Source organism: Diprion similis, chromosome 2 (assembly GCF_021155765.1).
Source record: "Diprion similis isolate iyDipSimi1 chromosome 2, iyDipSimi1.1, whole genome shotgun sequence".
Classification (NCBI taxonomy): domain Eukaryota; kingdom Metazoa; phylum Arthropoda; class Insecta; order Hymenoptera; family Diprionidae; genus Diprion; species Diprion similis.
In genome coordinates, this window is record NC_060106.1 from 5,070,163 (window position 1) to 5,089,812 (window position 19,650).

At 37.8% G+C, this 19,650-nt stretch overlaps 5 protein-coding genes and 1 long non-coding RNA gene across 11 annotated transcripts in view; 2 read left to right on the top strand and 4 right to left on the bottom strand.

Moving 5' to 3' along the window:
- LOC124415824 lies at positions 1–19,006 on the bottom strand. The gene is made up of 3 exons (XR_006930739.1): positions 18,874–19,006; positions 10,032–10,048; positions 1–13 (listed from the first exon to the last, which is right to left on the bottom strand). It is a non-coding gene; the product is annotated as an uncharacterized LOC124415824 (long non-coding RNA).
- On the bottom strand, positions 448–2,351 carry LOC124415822 (2-aminoethanethiol dioxygenase). Its single transcript, XM_046896475.1, has 2 exons — positions 1,823–2,351; positions 448–1,570 (listed from the first exon to the last, which is right to left on the bottom strand). The coding sequence occupies exons 1-2, from the start codon at positions 2,120–2,122 to the stop codon at positions 1,181–1,183; spliced, it is 690 nt and encodes a 229-aa protein (XP_046752431.1). The 5' UTR covers positions 2,123–2,351; the 3' UTR covers positions 448–1,180.
- LOC124415741 (hexosaminidase D-like) lies at positions 3,585–5,877 on the top strand. Its single transcript, XM_046896457.1, has one exon. It carries the CDS (start codon positions 3,804–3,806, stop codon positions 5,550–5,552), a length of 1,749 nt encoding a protein of 582 aa, XP_046752413.1. The 5' UTR covers positions 3,585–3,803; the 3' UTR covers positions 5,553–5,877.
- LOC124415821 (ras-related protein Rab-28-like) lies at positions 6,201–9,435 on the bottom strand. Its single transcript, XM_046896474.1, has 4 exons — positions 9,228–9,435; positions 8,010–8,195; positions 7,469–7,702; positions 6,201–6,844 (listed from the first exon to the last, which is right to left on the bottom strand). The coding sequence occupies exons 1-4, from the start codon at positions 9,300–9,302 to the stop codon at positions 6,608–6,610; spliced, it is 732 nt and encodes a 243-aa protein (XP_046752430.1). The 5' UTR covers positions 9,303–9,435; the 3' UTR covers positions 6,201–6,607.
- LOC124415757 (F-box/LRR-repeat protein 7) lies at positions 10,029–16,782 on the bottom strand. Of its 6 annotated transcripts, none has more exons than XM_046896460.1 (8): positions 16,675–16,782; positions 15,945–16,044; positions 12,559–12,758; positions 11,860–12,134; positions 11,486–11,752; positions 10,960–11,329; positions 10,683–10,886; positions 10,029–10,302 (listed from the first exon to the last, which is right to left on the bottom strand). In XM_046896460.1, the coding sequence occupies exons 1-8, from the start codon at positions 16,680–16,682 to the stop codon at positions 10,167–10,169; spliced, it is 1,560 nt and encodes a 519-aa protein (XP_046752416.1). In that variant the 5' UTR covers positions 16,683–16,782; the 3' UTR covers positions 10,029–10,166. The 6 variants fall into 6 exon arrangements, with proteins under 6 accessions (XP_046752416.1, XP_046752418.1, XP_046752420.1 ...); XM_046896462.1 differs by lacking the exon at positions 16,675–16,782 and adding an exon at positions 16,372–16,389; XM_046896464.1 differs by lacking the exons at positions 15,945–16,044; positions 16,675–16,782 and adding exons at positions 14,694–14,846; positions 14,958–15,235.
- The window catches only part of LOC124415819 (zinc transporter ZIP13 homolog), a 12,608-nt gene continuing 11,843 nt past the window's right edge, over positions 18,886–19,650 (top strand). Inside the window, exon 1 of the mRNA XM_046896468.1 lies at positions 18,886–19,223. The gene's annotated coding sequence lies outside the window, so the exon portion shown is untranslated. The remainder of the gene's footprint in view (positions 19,224–19,650) is intronic.

Genomic DNA, 19,650 nt, shown 5'->3' on the forward strand with positions numbered 1-19,650 from the left:
GGTATAAATATATCTACATGTCATATGTATACGGTACTTATCATACTTAATTTAAGAATATTTTTTCCGTTTTAATACTGTACAAACTAAAGAGTATCAACTAATTAAGTACACGACATTTATAGAATCATTTCTACATTCAAACCTAATAGTATTGGTCCTTAAGTACTTTTGATTGCAATCACCCCTTAATCATTGAACTTAGCTATTGCTTTGGCTAATGCAACGACTTAGTTTTATTGTTTTATTCACATTAATCAACTTAACAACGTTAAAAGTAATGAAAATTATTAATCCATAACTGAAATTATACATCTTAATGAGGTCCTCAATCTAATATCATCATGTAAACAATTCCTTTGCAAAAACTACTCAATAGGAAGTATGTGAAAACAGATGTAACTGTTCTATGAAATAATTTGACACTAACTGTGTCCCTTAGTTTCTTGCTATAATTCAAATGGCTACATAATCAAACGGTATCTGTTACTTAGATACATTCGTTTTATACTACACATCGATTAAACTGAAACATTTTATTGTGCAAATTGTATCATTACACGTTAAATTCACCACATACAATACATTTTTTTTTTTTATGTGATATTTAAAAACTTATGGTAGAAGAAAATCAAATTCACTCAGTCCGTGTATAGGAAGAAAGATATGATTTGATTTCCAAATTAACACTGGCCAGTAAGTTTACATTGTTTTTCCAAATATTTGACGCTTCTTATAATCTAATTGATGCCATTATTCTTCAGTTTTACTTGAATTTTTAGTCGAAGACAACAAGAATTTCTATCCATATTTGAAATTGTAATATCGTATGGTAAGCCACATAAAAGCTTGAGTCTAAACTGCTTCTGGCTTCCAGAGATAGAAGTAGTGAAACTGAACTGAGATATTCAACACTATTGTTAGTCAATTCAGTTATTGAATATTAAGGCAACAAAGCAATCTTACATCCAAAACTTACATTCATGTGCATTTTTTTTTTTTTTTTTTTTTTTTCATCACCTTATAGAAAAATAGATTTTCTAATAAACTAGGTAAGAGAACAGAGTGTGAAAGATGTAAGTTCTATCTTCAATACTTCAATCTTGCATTAGTCACAATAGACTTGAGACATGAAATAATTCATTTCAAAAAGTTTACAACAATTATCACAACATTGAAATCACCTTAGTTGAGGCCCCAAATATTCTAAACTTATAGAAAAAAAATCTGGCGGACTTTCGCTGGGTATTAACTGAACCTTTTCCAACTTTTCTCTAGATTCTGTTGATCTGATGCTGTCAGCTATTCTGAAATATGTACAGGGACGACTATTTCCATATTCTTCGCCATCGTACGGTGGGCTCAAGATGTCCAAAAATGCAGCAGGACCGTCGATGCAAGAGATTTGATGAAGATTTTTCTCTTTAGGTGTCAAGACACATGCGTCATCCGTGTCTTTGACCAACATTCCTGGATGCTTAATCGCAGAATAACCAGTGTTCGGTTCCATTATATGATCTCCATTGATTTCAAGCGAAAAGCTGTCAATCTTTACAGCACCAGCGATAACCTGTGTGTGCAAGGAAGAGATTAATTTAACTCTATAGAAAAATGATAAAAGTCTTCCTTGATTGGAGAGAAATATTTCTAGCTGCTCTTTGTTCACAACTCTTCTTATTCAAATTTTGAGCAAATATATGATACATAGAAGAACGTCCGGTTTTAAGAATTTGTGGCAAATTGTAGTACAGACTTCTGGCATTCAGGGTTTTTGAACTTTAAAAAAACAAAAAAGGAATGATCTACGAATGAATGATTTTACCTTCAGCAAACCGTGCATTCCTGGGTGATCATGCATTGGCATCGTGACACCTTGCTTCAGTATAAATATCGCGATGGTAATGTCTTGATTTTCGAATATGTCAACAACGCACATGGGCGCTGACTGCATTTGAACAAATTCCAAAACATCACGACCCAATCTTACGTCAGCAGCTGTTACTTTGTTCATTAAACTCCGTAGTAATTCAAAATTCTTTTGACAAAGTCTGTATCCCACGGAGTTACGATCTGCGAAAGTTTTCAATGCTTGTTTCCACAGTATCTCCATTGTTGACGCCATTTCTCAATCGATCAACTATTTTATTTTATACTTTCGTTGTCGTCTCTTATTTATTTATTTGTTTATCTACACTAGACTCTGAGTTGCGTCCCAGCGCCACGGATTTTACCTTACGAATTTATTTTTTAGATAACCAAAACCCACATCGGCGTCATAGATTTTAACTACATATGAATACAATACAACTCTCTTGAAATGCTTTTCAACCACCTTTACTTACTCACAGATGCTAGACTATTGAGTAACTATATTCTATTAAAAACATGAACTTTTAGAGATAGACTGGCAGTCTACGCAGTGCGCGGTCCGCGCACCGAGCTTGAACCCCTCATTAGAAAAAGAAGGCGACATCGGGAAGGCTGACTTCTCTGTTGCACGGTGGAAAGAGTGGAGAGAAGTCGCCCGAATAAGGAAAGAGATAAGGCAAACGGGGAGGCATTCCTTAGTAGTATAGAGTTCAGTGGTATAAGCTACGCAATGATCTCTATGTGAAGCTACGTGTTTCGTGTTTCCCCCACCAAGTCACCGATTAGAGTGGGAGGTCGGTTCCCACTGTTGCTTTCTCTTTTCAATTAGGGCTTCAGTTTCAGTTCGGTGCACGGACCGTACTGAACCGCGCAGTCTATCTCTAAAAGTCTATGATTAAAGGGCATCAGCCTTATAGGGTTAGAATATAACCTCGGCCTCCGAAACGACACAACCATTACATCCGAAAAACGCGGAAGTTTGCTGCGGCATCCTAAGGGTTAGAATGAGTTCGGCCTACGTATGACAGGGGCATAACCAAAACCAATTATTGAAGCATTATCCAAAAATATACACATGTTTCATCATATTTCGCTATGCGGTGACTAAATTTACAGCAATTTCTCTGGATAGCCGGTGAACTAGCCTCTAAGATTTTTCTACACACTGTAATCTTTGTCCAACGATGACGTCATAACCCCAACTTTGCAATTTTATAATTTTAATAAATCAGAGGAAGGGATTAACTATCAAACAATTGCAACAATCAATTATTGCCCTAAAATCTATTCAATATCGATATATAAAGGAATTTATTGAAAATATTGAACTTTATACATGATTGTCGGCTGGATACATGTAGGATTTTTTACTTTCTTTTTTTTAAAGATCGGTTCACTATCAAACAATTCTAACTGCACTACAATCATCTACAGACGAACTGCAAATTATTCCAATAATTAAATTAGATTAGTTTGATGGTTTGTCGCCTAAACTCATATTAATATGGTTGGGAGGCCGGCTACATTCGGCTATTTGTGGCGCTACCTTCTGGCGATTTGCGGTACTTGATTATCTGGAAACACGGTCTTACATACGACTTGATACGACCGTGTCTGGAACCCAGACTAACCGCAGAAAGAAAGATATGTCTGTCTGAAAAAATTTGGCCAGTGTCACCACCCACACCAGTGCTATTCAACTTTTCAACTTCTAGCAATTGTTTTTGAATCGCGACACCAACGTAGTCGCGTTATCTAATCTCAAATAAATGTAATAAACGTTGAAGAAGAGTTGCCTACCTTTATAAAATCTAAGTGTATCGGCATATGGCGATGGTATAAACTGTGCGACGCTTTGTTAGTTACATTCGTGGGATTAATTACAAAGCATTTGTTGTTATAACTTGTCGTAATGACGTAATCTAAGCATCAGCATGGCACGCTTCAAAGTACCAGGATCTCTCACCATCATCGTAATGGTTGTCTTCACCCTGTTAGTTATTATTTATCACATACTAAGCGACGATGTCGAAGACGTATCCGCCGGCAAGGTTAACGTCGGGCTCAAAGTCGAGGGCGCCTATCACCTCAACGATTTAAACGAAAGTCCTTTTGGCTTTGCTCGACATCAGCAACTTGGGGCAGATATATTGACCAACGCTAAGAGCAGGCTGTCTCCCGCATATTTTAAACATGAACAAAGCTACGATGAGAGTGTGCCTCTATTCAAGGGACACAAAATCGTTCACCTGGATTTGAAGGGTGCTCCGCCTATGATAAAGTATTACAAATATTTATTCCCATTGTTGCATAAACTGGGGGCTACTGGTATTTTGATCGAGTACGAAGACATGTTTCCATTCAACGGTGAAGTCAAGGATATCAGAGCCTTGAATTCTTACAGTCGTCAAGATATTGCAGAGATCTTAAAACTCGCAAAGATCAATGATCTAGAAATTATACCGCTGGTACCAACTTTTGGACACTTTGAGTTTGTACTAAAATTGGAGAAATACAAGGATCTTCGAGAAGTTGCTCGCTATCCTCAAGTACTCTGTCCGTCGCACAACAAAACACTTCCTCTTCTTTACGAAATGCTGGACCAAGTTATTGACGCTCATCCAAATATCAAGCATTTTCATATCGGAGCTGACGAAGTTTATCAACTCGGTGAATGCTCCAGATGCTTTGAGGTTTTGGAGAGAAATAAGTGGCATAAACAGCAGTTGTTTCTTTCCCATGTGGTAAGAGTGGCAACCTATATTAAAAAAAAGTATCCTTCGCTCAAGGTGTTGATGTGGGATGACGAATTCAGGGATATCTCAGCTCAGGAAATTACTGATAGTGGGTTGAACAAACTGATAGAGCCTGTTGTCTGGAAATATACTACAGACCCGGAAGCAACACTGATAGAGAATATGTGGGAAACCTATTCCAAACTTTGGCCCGAAAGTGTATGGATCGCGACGGCATTCAAGGGTGCGACAGCACCGGATCGTTATTATACAGACATTTCTTATCATTTGAGAAATCACGAGGGCTGGCTGCAAATCATTCGCAAATACTCTTCCATGATTAAATTTAAGGGGGCCTTTTTGACCGGATGGCAAAGATACGACCATTTTAGTGTTCTCTGCGATTTGCTTCCTCCCGCTATTCCATCTCTGGCTGTGAGTTTGGCAGTTTTAAAATCATCAACCCTGTACGATTTTCCGTACGATGTTCCGAGTAATATATTGAAAATCCTTAGTTGCGAAACGCCGGTAACTTTGTCAATACCTGAGCCACAATTTGGGTGGACATATTGTGGCTTTCATGGGTCAATGATGTATTCCATCATTTTACGATTACATACACTAAACCAAGAAATTGCCAGAGTAGAACAGGACAATACATTCAAGGGGTGGGTAAAGGAGTATAATTTGAACCACGCATTTTCCAATCCTAGTCACATAGAACATGCATTGAGTAGCTTAAGCGAGTATAAAAATGAAATAATATACATTGAGACAGACATGCGAAAGGCGATGGAAGACATCTATGATAATTATACAATTGATGAGTGGATTGAAACTTATGTAGAACCTTTGAATGAAAAGTTAACTAGACTCTTGACACTTAAGAATAGAATATTAGAACGTGATACTTGGCCGAGAAGACCATTAACGAAGCATGAGCTTTGAAACGAATTCATCATTAGCGTTGGATTGATTCTACTTCAGTTTCTTCGTTATAATTTTATGACAAAAACATGCCTATAATCGTTAAAGAACACTACTTATCGTCCTTATTATCGTATGAGTATATTACATAGTCTGTTAGAGTCAAGATATAGAGACGTGTAGAGGGTCGTTTATTTTTGATGAATCAAGGCACTTCACATATAATTGGAGTATGTATCTATTAATCTCACGTTACACATAGTTTTTGAATATTTCATACTGGAAAAGTGTATCAGACATCATGTTCTGCGGTATAGATTTGATCTGAAAACGTTTTCAACCGTTGAACAGTCATTCAGTTTTTCTACTTTATGGTCACAAATATTCTATACTTACGTATTTGGTATTTATAATTACGTTGATTGTACACACGTATTAGGGTGATAATTTATATTAAATTCTTATGCACGTATTTAGCAAATATAATAATAATGAGAAGATAGTTCAGTAAGTTAAAAAATGTATTATTTTTGCGTACATGGTATATGGCTTTATCATATTGTAATGTTAAGAATATTCCTTAAAGATTTATTGTAAATTTTGCTTGAGAAATCTCACTGTCAGTTCTATAATTCGTTTTTTTGTAAGAACTGACTGGCGAATCCCGCACAATGGTTTTTTTGTGTCCGTAGGCTGGTAGGTCGTCGTTCCATGTTGTGCAAAAGCACGGCCAATGTTAGCCAACCATGACTTGAGAATTAGACTAAAAATTATAATTTTTAAGTGTCTGTTCAATCTTATTGTTATAATGTATGATAATGTAAATATTGTAACTAATATAATATCGATAGTAAATATCTTTTCAACTTATTCGATAAATTGTCTTCGCGAATTGTTGCGTTGGACCCTTCCGAAATTCTTGATTCCGATTTCTTTAAAATTAACTGTCAATTTAAGGCACTCGTTAGTATATTACATCATTTTTGTTACTGTTGATATCGTAACTTATGTGATTAACATTCAATATTATGCATTCAAATACATTCCTCCCTTCTGTAAACTACTATACTGTCTACCTATTGCAAAGAACAAATACTCGATTTCGAAGATGGAAGCTCAGAATTAGACTCAGTCTTATGAAGTCTTTTCGCATGTTTCTTTGCGCATTTTTTTAAAGCTGTTGAAGCTACTTGTCTTGAAGTCAACGTATCATCGATTGCGGACTGCACTATAGGCTTGTAAAATCCTCGATCAGCTTTTGTGACACAAATGCCTAATACTTCAGCAGCCAAACTTGCGACGCGCATTGTTATCTGAAAATACAAAAGAAAATTCGAAAACTGTGTATAAGGCTTTAAATTTACTTACATACACAGTCTGAAAATACAGGCTTGTCGTAGCAACTGATATTTATTTAACTGAAAATGAATCAAATCTGGCTATATTAATGATTTCTATTTCCGTAGGCGAAGAAAGTTTACCTGATCTACGAAAACAGTGATCAGATCTATATCCTGCATTGACAAGTAAAATGCTATCTATTCCGAGCAACTGAAAATTATGTAAGGTAAATAATTTTTTCGATGAAATATGCCTTCAGTAATTTCTCTCTAAACTAATTTCTATACAGTTATCATCAGCTCTATAAAGGTACGAATGGAAATTGATTTTGACAAATGTAGAGGAAATACAGTTACAGCATTAATTTTCCAAAGAAGACCTCAGTGTATGAATGAAAAATATCAAGGTAAGAAATTTTTTGGTAATTATAATTTTCTGATTCAATTCCTGATTTTATGATTATTCAGAGTAATTATTGTAATTGGACTGATGTTTAACTAAAAATCCTCGCAAGAATCTTACAACGGCTTGAAATAATTACAACGCGATCATGTATATATTATCCTGAATTGTGAAAATTCAATATAAGGGATTACCGATTCACCGGTTCTAGCTGAAACGTCGTGACAAGGAATTCCGCTTTCAGCTGCGAACATGTGGGACTTGTCTCTTTTAACACTCCTTTGATGTTCCATATCACATTTATTTCCTATTATTGCCAAGATTGGTTGTGCTTCTAGTACCTCGTTCACTTTTTTTATCGCTTCAATCCATTCTCCAAGAATTTCGAAACTCGAAGCGTTTGTCACATCATAGACAAACAGAATCACCTAAGAAACGTAATATAGGTATGTAAAAAAAGTGTATTTAATCTTGTTGGGAAATTTCCTACTTTTCTTTTTTTTTGTGCTCTGTATTTTTATGATTCTATTTGTAACCGTTCTTTTGTAAAATTTCGTATCAGAGATAGTTTAGATACATGAACAAGTGTGAAATTGACGAAAACTATATATTATAAAAGTCTCTTTTCAGCATGCAGTTTTGTAATTAAGTGGGTCAAGTTCGTTAAACTCTGGGATTCAAAAATTCTATCTCAATAAATTGTGCACGTGTACAGACACGAGAACCCCGACTTACGTGTGCACCAAAAATGTATTTGTCCAACATATTTCCATGTAACGATAAACCGCCAACGTCCCAAATGTGAAGGGTGACACTTTTGTAGTCTCCTAGACTGATGTTCTTTAAAAAAAAGTCTACACCGGCTGTCGGCGTATAGTGTCTGGTAAATTCTCCATTGCAGTAGCGCATCGCTATGCTGGTCTAATAAAAAGATCTTTTCATTATCGTCGTCGGTTGTGTGTTTCAACGAAGTTTTTAAATTTATTTAATAGTTAAAAACATCAAATCAGTAATATGCCCTAGTTTTTCATAGTATAGGTACAAGTAGTTTCTTCGAAATCAGTGTAATCCACTATAATACTTTCAGATATTCTAGATCAAATATTCGTTAGATCCTTGACTCGGAGGTAGTTATGTCTTTATACGGTAATTATACAGTAAATATTTCATTGTCGACGGAACGAGAATCGTTTACCACCAGTGTCCAAATTATAGGGAATGATTTTTGTATTGAATGTATGAAGTATAAATTGATGAAACGTGCACTTTGAATTTCCGAATTTGAAAAGTTCCGAAAGCGCCTAGTTCCGAATTATTCGGCGGCAAAACTTTAAGTAAAAAAATCAAACTTTTATGAAACAATAAAGTTACGAATGTTTGGAAACTCGATGCTTAAAGACTCCGAAAATTCAAATGATAGTAGAGCAAAGCTCCGATAAAAAGTAAAAGATTCGATAGAGTGAAATTCCGAAAATCAAAATATACTCACTGCACAGCGTAGTTCACTCAACGAGAGGGTGTAAAAAATCAAAATGACCAGGTTACCAAAGGTAAAAATATCGAAAATCCAACACAAAGAAAAATCAACGCGGTGACATTTCACCAAGCCAGAAATTCACAGATCTGAAAATCTTCGATCATCCGAAATTTCGACACTCAAATTTCATACTTCCGGAATATTGCACTTCGAAACTACACTTTCGGAACCTGGAGCATCGGGTTTCGGACCATTAGAAACTTTGCTGTTTCGTCAAAGATTGATTTCCTTACTTAAAGTTTCACCGCCAAAAAATTCGGAATTTCAATCCTGCCCCTAATCGACAACGTGTAGCGCAACAGATGCTCCCTTCCCAGTCTATTCAAAGAGTCTTGACGACCCGTTAGCTGAATGAATTGCGATTTGTTCTTTCTGGTGCATTACAAGCTCTCCTCTCGCTTCGAAAAACCACTCACTTTTCCAGCCCCGGTATCCCCTACGAGTACGAATTTCAATCGTTTCTCAAAAAGTTCTTCCTCCGAGTCAGACATTTCTGAAATAACAATCACGCTAATAATAACGTCAGGGTGACACTCGAGTCAGTCTCGCACTGACCACTAGCCTGCAGCAAGGCTCAGCGCCAATCGACCGACCGTCGCCTTGGAGCGGTTCAAATAAAAGCTCTGTCAGCCAACATGAATAAATTAAACAACAATCGATATTCGACCGTTATCGCCGTCGATCTGGCTTCAGCTTGCTCCGCAAGAGCCATTACTGGCTCTAGACGTAAAGTAGCCTCGCGCAAGCGCCTAAATTCAGAAGGTCTGTCACACCTCGCCAAGTTGTGCTTTTGCATGTCAACTTTGCATCAGCTTCGCGGTAGCTCGACGCGTATGAAGAAACAAAATTGTACGTTCTAGAGCCAATTTTAGTCGCTGTACGTTGAATGCTGGCGATCATGTCTTCTTGGTACTGTATAAACATGTACAATTTGTAAAAATACTAAGAGAACGATAACTATAACGTTTCGGATGATTTAGAAACAAATTGTCAGCATTGGTGGTGGGTCAAACGATGCAGTCAAGAAACAACTAGGAAATAATTTATGTATTGAATGGTGTTGCAGTGTGCAGGAGCGATTACTAAGTCGATGGATTTTCCAAGGTTTTGGTAGTTTGAGTATTTCTTTATTCAAAAATAATATATTATTTACACCTATCAACAGCATCTCTTCGTATTTGCATATCCATACGCAGATGTTAACATCTCTTTGTTATTACATATATATATAATATATCTTTGATGTACGTGTAAATTCGTTCATCTTGGCACTTAAATTTTACAGGCACGAGAGGCACAGCACTGTGTCTGAAGTCAAGTAATTCACACTTGAAAATACAATTATCGTTATTTTTTTAATTAAAAATTAAATCTTTGTAGTTATGCAATAAGTAATAGTTCGTAACTCTGGAACACGTAGTCGTCCGAACTACCGTTGTTCTATCGGCACGTTCGAAGTTGGCTTTAACGATTTCGTAATACCTTCCATCGCTGGAAATAAAGAGAAAATTGATTTAAATATATTGTTCACATGTTTATATGGTAATAGTACCCTCACAAAGCTCATTGACTGTTTTGGATCCCTTTAATAACAAGTTTATAATTGAGAAGTCTTTCTCCTCACTCTAGATAAAAACTGTAGTATTGGATTTTCAAAATAGTTTAGTTTATGAATTGATATGGCGTATGTATGTATAATTCTTTCCTTAATCAAGTGTCTTTTTCATTTCGAGGAATGCTCAACCCCATTGCAAATATACACGATAAAATTATTCATGCCATATTGGAAACTTTGTTAGGATTTTATTCAAAAGGTTTCTTACTCGTAAATGAAAATCCCTTGAATGCTCGCGAATAGAATATGTTCGTACCTTAATACCAAACATCTAAGCTTAACACATTTCACTCGCAAAATGTCGATAGCCTTTTGACTCTTGTCAGAGAATCGAAGATTTTCGGGGTCCCACCGTAATTCGAGTCGTTCAAGGTTGGGACAGTTATTGGCAATGCCGTCCATTAGTTGATCCACGTGAATATTAACCCCCAAGCGCTCCTGGGTGCCCATAACGACAATCCTGTAAAATAAATTTTCATTTTTTTCACTAATGTTCGGTTTTACGATTCTAGTATAATTGATCAAGTATTCACTTCGTGTTTGTCAGAATTGGCAAAATGCTCTGCCACAGTTGGTCCGTGATATGAGGCATTCCCGACAATGCTACACCCCAAAGCTGGTGACCGTGTCTTGACAAGAATTTGTGCAAACCATCGTCGGTCAGGTTATCCGAACTGTCTAGGTCCAAAGCTATCAAATTTCTCGGATTTCCAACCTCGGCCCAGGATTTCAGTACGCTGTCATTGAAGCCATTCAATTGCCCAGCGCTGAGAAACCGTAATCCAGGAATCCGCGTCAACATATCGATCAGACACTCGGTACTCAAATCTGTTGCTGTTATGTCCAATTCTTGGATGCTGGACTTTTCCCACTCCACCTGCATCACGTACTCACTTTGCAAGTCTGCAACATAGGCGTGTTTATTTTCAATTAGATTGTCATCAGAATTGTCGAGAATTTCGGCCAGTAAAAACATCTAATTTTCAGTAATACTTGAATGAATTCTAGTTTTAGGTGAAACATTAATATACGCAGGTGATATTTTTACAATGATCTTACTGGTTCCTTGCATGAGAAGGCAGGTCAGCCTTCTGCTTCTTTGAAAGAGGGTCTTCATAGTGGAGCCGGTAACTTTTGAGCAGAAATTCACGGCGAGACACTCGAGTTGAATGCAATTTGAGGAAAATGCATCGATATGAGAATCGTCTACAAAATTAATGCCGTACAAGTTGATTACTCTCAAATTTGGCGTTGCTGATTTCAGTTTGTGAACGTTTATCACTTCGTATATTTCTTCTTCCTCTTCTTCGACCTTTTCGTAAGTTCCTGAAATCACAAGTAAACATCATTTTCTTGTCTGGTAGTTTTATCGTGTATGGAAATACCTGATGGCATACCAACTATAATACAGAAAAGAAAATACTCAACTATACCTATCAAATGTAGGATTTCCAATCCATTGATGAAGTTATATATCTTTCTCATGAAACCCTCCATGAAGATGACTTCGGACAGGCAAATGCACATGTATTTCAACTTTGTCGGGAAAGCTTGCATTTCGGAAAAGTCGTGGAGCTGCATAGCGGTAGAAAAATCGAGCAGCATATGCGTTAAATTTGGACATTTATTGGCTAACTCATGAAGAACGGTGTGAGTTATCAACTCGATTGGAAGCTCGATATACCTCAGCGACGGGCCGAAACGTGTGCTAACAAAAAGCCAAAGAGAATAGTGAGTACCTATGTGTAAATGAACAAAATTTTACAATCTTATTTTAGATTTGCTTATGTATTCGACATTTATACATGGCTTGTCAAACTACGAGGTCTTTCTTCAAGACATGTTTACTTCTATGCCGCGGGCTAGCGGCTTTTTAATCATTCGTTTCTAAAACTGTGCTCTCGTAGTCTATTCTCAACTCTCAATTCAATTCATAGAGTTACTAGCCAGCGACTGCGCGTTGTACTATTATCTTCGGAACAAAATCTGGTCGCGATGTGTAACAAAGAGAAGAGCTGTTTAATGAACATTCAGAGAATGTGATCTACCGTATCAGAACTGAGGTGGAATAAACTACTGGAGTGACGGTGTGTCGTGAAGTGAGTTTCCAGTGTGGTCCAGACCATTAATACCTTATCAAGTGCAGAAGACTCTCGAGAGATCCAACGTGAAGTCCGCTGACCTCCGGCCTCAGTGAGACATGCTTCCAGAGGCGGGTGTCGTAAGCAATTTGACGCCATCTTTTACACACCCTGGCGACCCTGCAGATCTCTCGATGAGACAAGTAGCTGAAAATGTTGAGTATCACCTTGTCCGGGAGTTTCTCGATCGTCTGAGGAACATCGGTATCAAAATTATACACGTAATGGATCGAGCGAATGAATTGAGTATACAGGTATGTGTAATATTTTCTTGCATCGTTAACTGCGCTATCATCAGTTGACTACGGACTCGTCAGGAATGGAATAGACCAAGTTTGCAGGTTTTCTAACTTATTGAAAAACAAGACCAGGGATTTGTCCCTTCGTGTTCTACGTTGGAGAACCACTGCGTATAGTGATTAACGTCAATTAGATTTTATATTTTTAAGAATACATATGCAGTACAACGAATCGCGCACTTACGGTGCCGGCAAAACGACTTTTGACGACACCCCCTTCGGAGACGTACATCTGAGATGTTTCGAGGGCGATTTGGCCCCAGACATCAACACCGCCAAGATCCATCTTATCTTACGCGCTTTTGTGTCTTTGGGGGATTTCGATATAAATTTTATATCGGGTTGTAAAAGAAACAACGCCGAAACGCTTGCGCCTTTTCTCGACGTCTTATAGATGTTTAAAACTTTCCCAAATTGTTTTATCTGCTAACGCGCTACTGGGTCTTCTATTGCACAAGCACAGTATACATAACACAGGGGTATTCAAAACACGCGACCTCGTCTAAACTTCCACCCTCACTTATGCACCTCTACACGCGAGATAGTCAGTGCAGTATTTGCAGGAATCCAACAAGTTCTGTGGATAATAGGATTACGCGTGCGCGAGGGCGCCTAAATATACTCCGAGACTTGGTCGAGTAGACTTAAATTTAAACTATACCGACGGCCACTAGACTCTCCTAACAACGCCTCGATCCCACCCTAATTAATATATAACTCATGATCAATTCAAAAGTTATGCAATCTGTACACAAATTGGTGTATCGCCTCATGATGTTGCAAATTTCTCTAGGCTAATCCTCATCCCCCCTCCCCTCAACTCTCTCGCAGAACTAAGACGCCAAGCAGAAGCCAGAACTGTGCAAAGTACCGATAAGTTTGAATATATCGTGACTGTAAGAGCATGAAATTGACAGAGAGTAACCGCCTTCGAATATTCGTGGGGAAGCGATAGGGTAGGAAAGCGACACTTTTTCCATAAGTGGGCACGTTTTTGTCACAGTTGACAAGTGACGAAGAGGGTTTTCCCCATCAAAGATAGTACAGTACGACTTTTTTGAAATTTTAATGAAATATCTTGTGGATTCAGGATCACAAGACTTTTTTTTTAAATCTAAAGAATCGAACCACTCGTGTTAGTGATGCTATTCAAAAGCTACGGCAATTAGGTCCGCAACACGGTTATATGTGACACATAGAAGCAATAAAGGTCGAACAGTCGACACGCGTTGCTTGTGAGCACAAAAAATTAAAATAGAATAGATCTAGACCGGTACTGATATCCCAATGTCATATGGATTATGAATTATGCTTTCTGAATATTATTAGAAATACTGAGCAATCCATTAATCATGTGCTCGTGGAACTGTAGCCGTTTATTCGGGGTTGTTAGCCATGAATATTTCAGCTGGCATCGCACTTAGATTTTTTGTCTAATTGTATGTCTTTGGAAAAAATATGAGCAGAACCAACGTTATGTTCACTTCATCTACGTTGGCAGTTCAACCGTCACCGATTTGTCTTCACCAAGTACTCACGATACCGTAGTGCCTTTATCGCAGAACGAAAGTTTCTCACTGTTGCACATTGTATTTGACACATTATTTAGATTTCCGAATTTTATGGATTCTTCACGTGTTTGAGTTGCAGTGAAGTCGATATTGATCGATATTAATCGACTTTTCATATCCATAACTGTTTAAAAATTGTGTAGTAATCACGTCAATGAGTTCCCTTCTTTCTCGTTTTAAGCATAAATCACGCGTGCGAAAGAAACGTTGGCAAAAAATATTTCGCACATCACTATAGGAATAAAAAAAATTTTACCGGTAATTTTCCCCTTCGGATACTGCTGTGCAAATCATCCCTGGAGATAGCATTGGTCGCGCTTTCCACGTTCAAATGGGTCCAGGTGCTCATCGTGTCTTGTCTTAAATCGGGTATCAATAACCTCGGTGATCATTCGCGAACGTTTAATAACTATATTTTATTATTAAATTTTTATCCCGTAACGTTATTTAAATCGAAATGGCATAGGGGAGGAGAGTCTGCAGGCACCAGGGTACACGATAGAATTAAAAATAGCCGTACTTCCACGATCCGCAAATGAAATCCACAGCCGTCACATTTATGCAAAAATTAGAAATTCAACTGTTTGCAATACACATTATTCAGGGGTACTCGCCACCCTTTTATTCCCTCCCTCGTTTAATTGATTGCTATTAGGTATACGTCGAGCCGTTGGCCGGCTTCTTGGAGCAAGCACATTCGACTGGGTACTGCTTTAATTAGTTATAAATAAAGGTAGGCAGAGGGCCAGAATGGGCAGTGGCTATCGACATGTCCCGCACTGCATCGGTACATATTTGCGCGAGAAAAGATGACTAACTAAGTGAAATAACCCGCCGCAATTGCTTCCCAGACGAGCTCCTGCGGTATACATATATCATCACTAACACACCCAGACTCATGACTTGTATTTTTTCTCTTTTGGATAAATTTCTTGGCTCGAAATTCACTCTGTTTCCCGGCAATCAACCGGGACGTAGGTGTATACCACGCGTAGGTGTATATCTAGCTCATATTCCGAGATGCTCAAGAGTTGTCATCGGTTTTTAATGACGCTCAAATTGCTTAATTGTCCTATTTTAATCATGCTGTATAATTATAAGTGCACATGATCATTTGAATCGTTGTATACCTAATTACTGATTTCTTTTCTCCGGTTCTCACCTATAGTTTGAAGTTAAGGATTGCCTTCAAGAGGTCGAACGCATCGGTTAGAAAATGATAAATATTTGCTTGTCGAAGGATATGTAGCCTGTGAAAAATAGCTGACAGACAAACGGTTGCTGCGAACAGAGTCCCTATTATATGTCAGCACGTGCCAAACTAATAGCAACGCACGCGAGTTTATTGGCCCCATCATATTACAGACATACATATGTTATTTACATCCATAATCACTCATCGATCCTACAATTAACATGACACTACATCGGTGCTTGCAGGTTTTTAGCGGAGAAGGAGGTCGATATTTTCCAACCCCAACGGGTTTTTGTAAAAATCAATTCTCACCGTGTTCGGTCGCCTAACTGTGCGCACCACGCCCTCCTCGTCGTGGGTGTTGAGCTGTTGCAGAGCAGCTTCCACGCTGAGCGCGTTCCAATTCGACATTCTTCGCAGATCCATTGCACGAGAGGTTACGAGAAATTTAATATATGTAATAAAGTAACGATTGCGATTAATTATATCTGTGCTCGAAAAATTTTGGTTCAAAAAAATAGAATTACGGAATGAAGTTTATCACATTTTTATTATGTCTGTACAGTAAAGGAACGCAAAAGCGGAAAATATTAGGCTGGTTGAATTTGGATTAAAAACAATAAGCTGGTCAGATAATAAAAGAATTCAGAACAAAAAATGTGTAAGAGTCCGTAAATCGGGAAAATTAGTTACGGGGATGTTTGACGTTCCATTGGGAAAGATCTCGTGTAAGATTTACCCATAAATTTAGTTATGTACGAGAGCACTGAATAACACACGCAGGGAGGGGGGGAGGAGGGTGATGTTAAAATAAATCGTTCGAAAATATAATGTCCACAAAATTATATTTTAAACTTCGCAACCGATGCCGCGGTCGGATCGGACATCTCGGCAATAATTTGCCGCCAGTGTCTTTAAAAGCATGTTACGCGACGTTCTTTGAGTTTTAACGGCTAAATGGTAAAACTGTTATAATAAAATTGAAACATCGGACACCGAGAAGAAAAACTGAACTTTCACACTGAAACGAATATACGCTTACTCGGTCATCGTGGCGCAAATGTGAAATGAATCGTAGCCTCTAGGTCCAGGGCAACAAAAAAATTGTAACTAAAATAAGCTTAAGTTTCGAAGCATCTTAAAATAGACATACTTCTGAGCTGAAAGATGTAATATTCTACCAGCCATATTGTCGGCGCCATCGTTCAAATTTGAAAAATTTGAGAAATTTCATTACTACCTAGTGTCACATAGATGCGATAATATTTCGGTACTTTAGATATTATTAATTTTTGGCTACCCGCCAGTTACGTCAGTCATTGAATAATCTAAACGTTTGCAGAATAAGACTAAGAAATAGCTGATTGTAAATCTTCGATTCTTTTTCTCAACCCTTTGATTTTTTTCTTTGGATGGAAACATCGGTAAAATAATTGATCGCTGGCAAGAAAGCACATGTTTCTAAACCCCTCAACATATCATTCTCTGGTAACGGGGCCAGGCATCTAATTGGCTGAGGTCCAGATGCAATTTTAATTAATTAGAAGTTGCTTTACGCTGTGCTCAGTCGGTCATGCATCCAGCTGAGACCGCGGCATGTGAAGTGAGCGTTTGACCAACAGATGGCAGTAAAATGGCTTGTATGCTCTACGCTATAAGCATGCTATAAGGTAGCATGGCATGACCGGGGATATTGAGAATTGAGATGTGTATCGTCAAAACATTGTACGCCGACGAAAGTCTTTTTCGTTGAATCAAGAAATCTTGATATTTCAGTACACATATATTTCTGAACCTATCAGACAGGTTCAAAAAATATAGTCAAAGTTATAGAGAAACTGCGGAAAATAATTTGCACTGTTGATTGAATTTAACCAAATTTTCAACAATGTAAATTATACACAGTAACTGCAGAAGATGAAACAAGAAACGCATTTTGTGGTCGATGTTTTTATTTATAATAATGGATATACAGCGGCTAGTGCAGTAAAGTTTTTTGTAACTACAAACATATATCTTTAATTTGTTATAGTTGGCCATTTTAACCCTAATAGGTCACACCTCAGTAGAATCGCATAACGATCACACGAAGTGAAATTCATTCCAATCGTGATATTTTGTTTCGAAAATGAGTTCAAAAATCTAAAAAAAATATATACGTATTGTTTGCAGATCAAAAAAAAGCTCACTCGAATTTCCTAACCAAAATTGATTTTTCAAATATTGCAAAACATCGCCAAAGTTGAAGAAAGTACCAAAAATGTCGAAAAAGGCTTTCATTTTGCATGAAGAAAGGCGCCAAGACGTCCATTTCCACAACTAAAGGATTCTACGAAAAGTTTGAAAAATATTTGGGGTGAAATTCAACCTCAGTGACCTATTAGGGTTAAGTTTCAGATTCATTCATGCCGATAAAATTCTGATTACATGATTGTCACAGTGTAAAAATATCAGTATTTATTCAACTCCAAGGGTATACAGGCAACGCTATTACTAACAGTAAAATTCGGCCTGCGGTATGTATATGGGTGCGATTCCATGGAGGCTGTTGTAGTTGATTTTCGCAAGATCCATAGTCGCCATGAAACGTACAGTTACCACTCGTGTGAAGCGAAAGATGAAACGAGTTACAGTTGTTCATAGTTGGCGCCCACAATCAGTTTCCCACAAGCGATTTAACCCTGGAGGATAAACAAAAAGGCAACGCTAATTCAAACCAATCGTCATTCCAAAATCGTGTTTGTTGTTCCGTGAGATTTGAACGGCTCAGACCTCAGCGCCACCATTGATTCGACTGTGGTATTGAGTAACCATTTCTTCATCCCCCCTCCGACGGCTCGACAAGATAGGTATAAATAGGGACGGCGGCCATGATGGAATTATTCGTTGGTGCGCAGCGTTGAGACGAGGTCGCATTGTGTTATCGAAGAATCGACAAATTGGCCGGCACACGGTCATTGCTTAATAGTCTCGCTCGAAGCGGGATGAAAAAATAAATATAAATCAATCCACTTCATCAGTCTAACTTCAGTTGTCCGTACTCAGACCTCAGTGTAGGCTAGTCGGACGCTGATAGTTATCACCGCGGTGACATCGGCCAGATTCAAAAACCACGTCAAGAATAATCAAGCAGGATCAATAAACGAGTAAAGAAATCGAAACGACTGAGTAAATATCAACCGGATTGACTAAGAGGACCCGTGATTACAAGTCTGCCGTACTTCAGCCTTGTGAGCTATACATATATACCTGATAAAATACGTGATAACGTTGCCGAATTCAATATATACCTAACAACGAAACCTGAAAAAGAGGCTCGCAGATAATACCTGTTATTATTTGCCAATGACAGTCTGAGGCGAGAGAAAACACAGCGAGATAAGAATACAAGAAGCTAGATAAAAATATAGCTCATCTCCTCATACGGTTCTATATCCTGGCAGTGATATATGCAGCTGGTGACGAAGCTGAAGGAGAATGAAATAGCGTCATATATTGACGAACAACAAGAAGAGGACTCTCCACTTTTGGGCATATATCAACAAGGATCACGTGCCCACGTAGAACACCTTGACTCCTACTGTATGAAACGTAAGATATGTGAATGTATTATGTTTGCTATACTCTCTGTGTTTTGACAGTAGATTAGACGAAAACAATTGCTGATATCTAAGTCATTGACGGTACTCGAGATTATCTGAAAAAATCTTGCCCCAGTTAAAAGAGTGGAAGGAGAAAGATATTAATACATTTTTATCTGAAGAGAACTTCTTTCGCAGTACAAAATCATTCGGTTTATCACTTGTACAGTTGTGGCCAATTTCTCGGATCCGTTGCAGGGTGAAACAGGGCAATAGACGAAAGACACATATTGAAATGAACTAATCGGATAATAGATGAAATTTTTTGTTTCTTTTGATTTAACGTGAATATTCTAGCGACAAGGCTGCTACAAAATATTGAAAGGTTAAGGATTAATCGTCGTACATGAAATTTTATTACCGTAATGATCATTTTT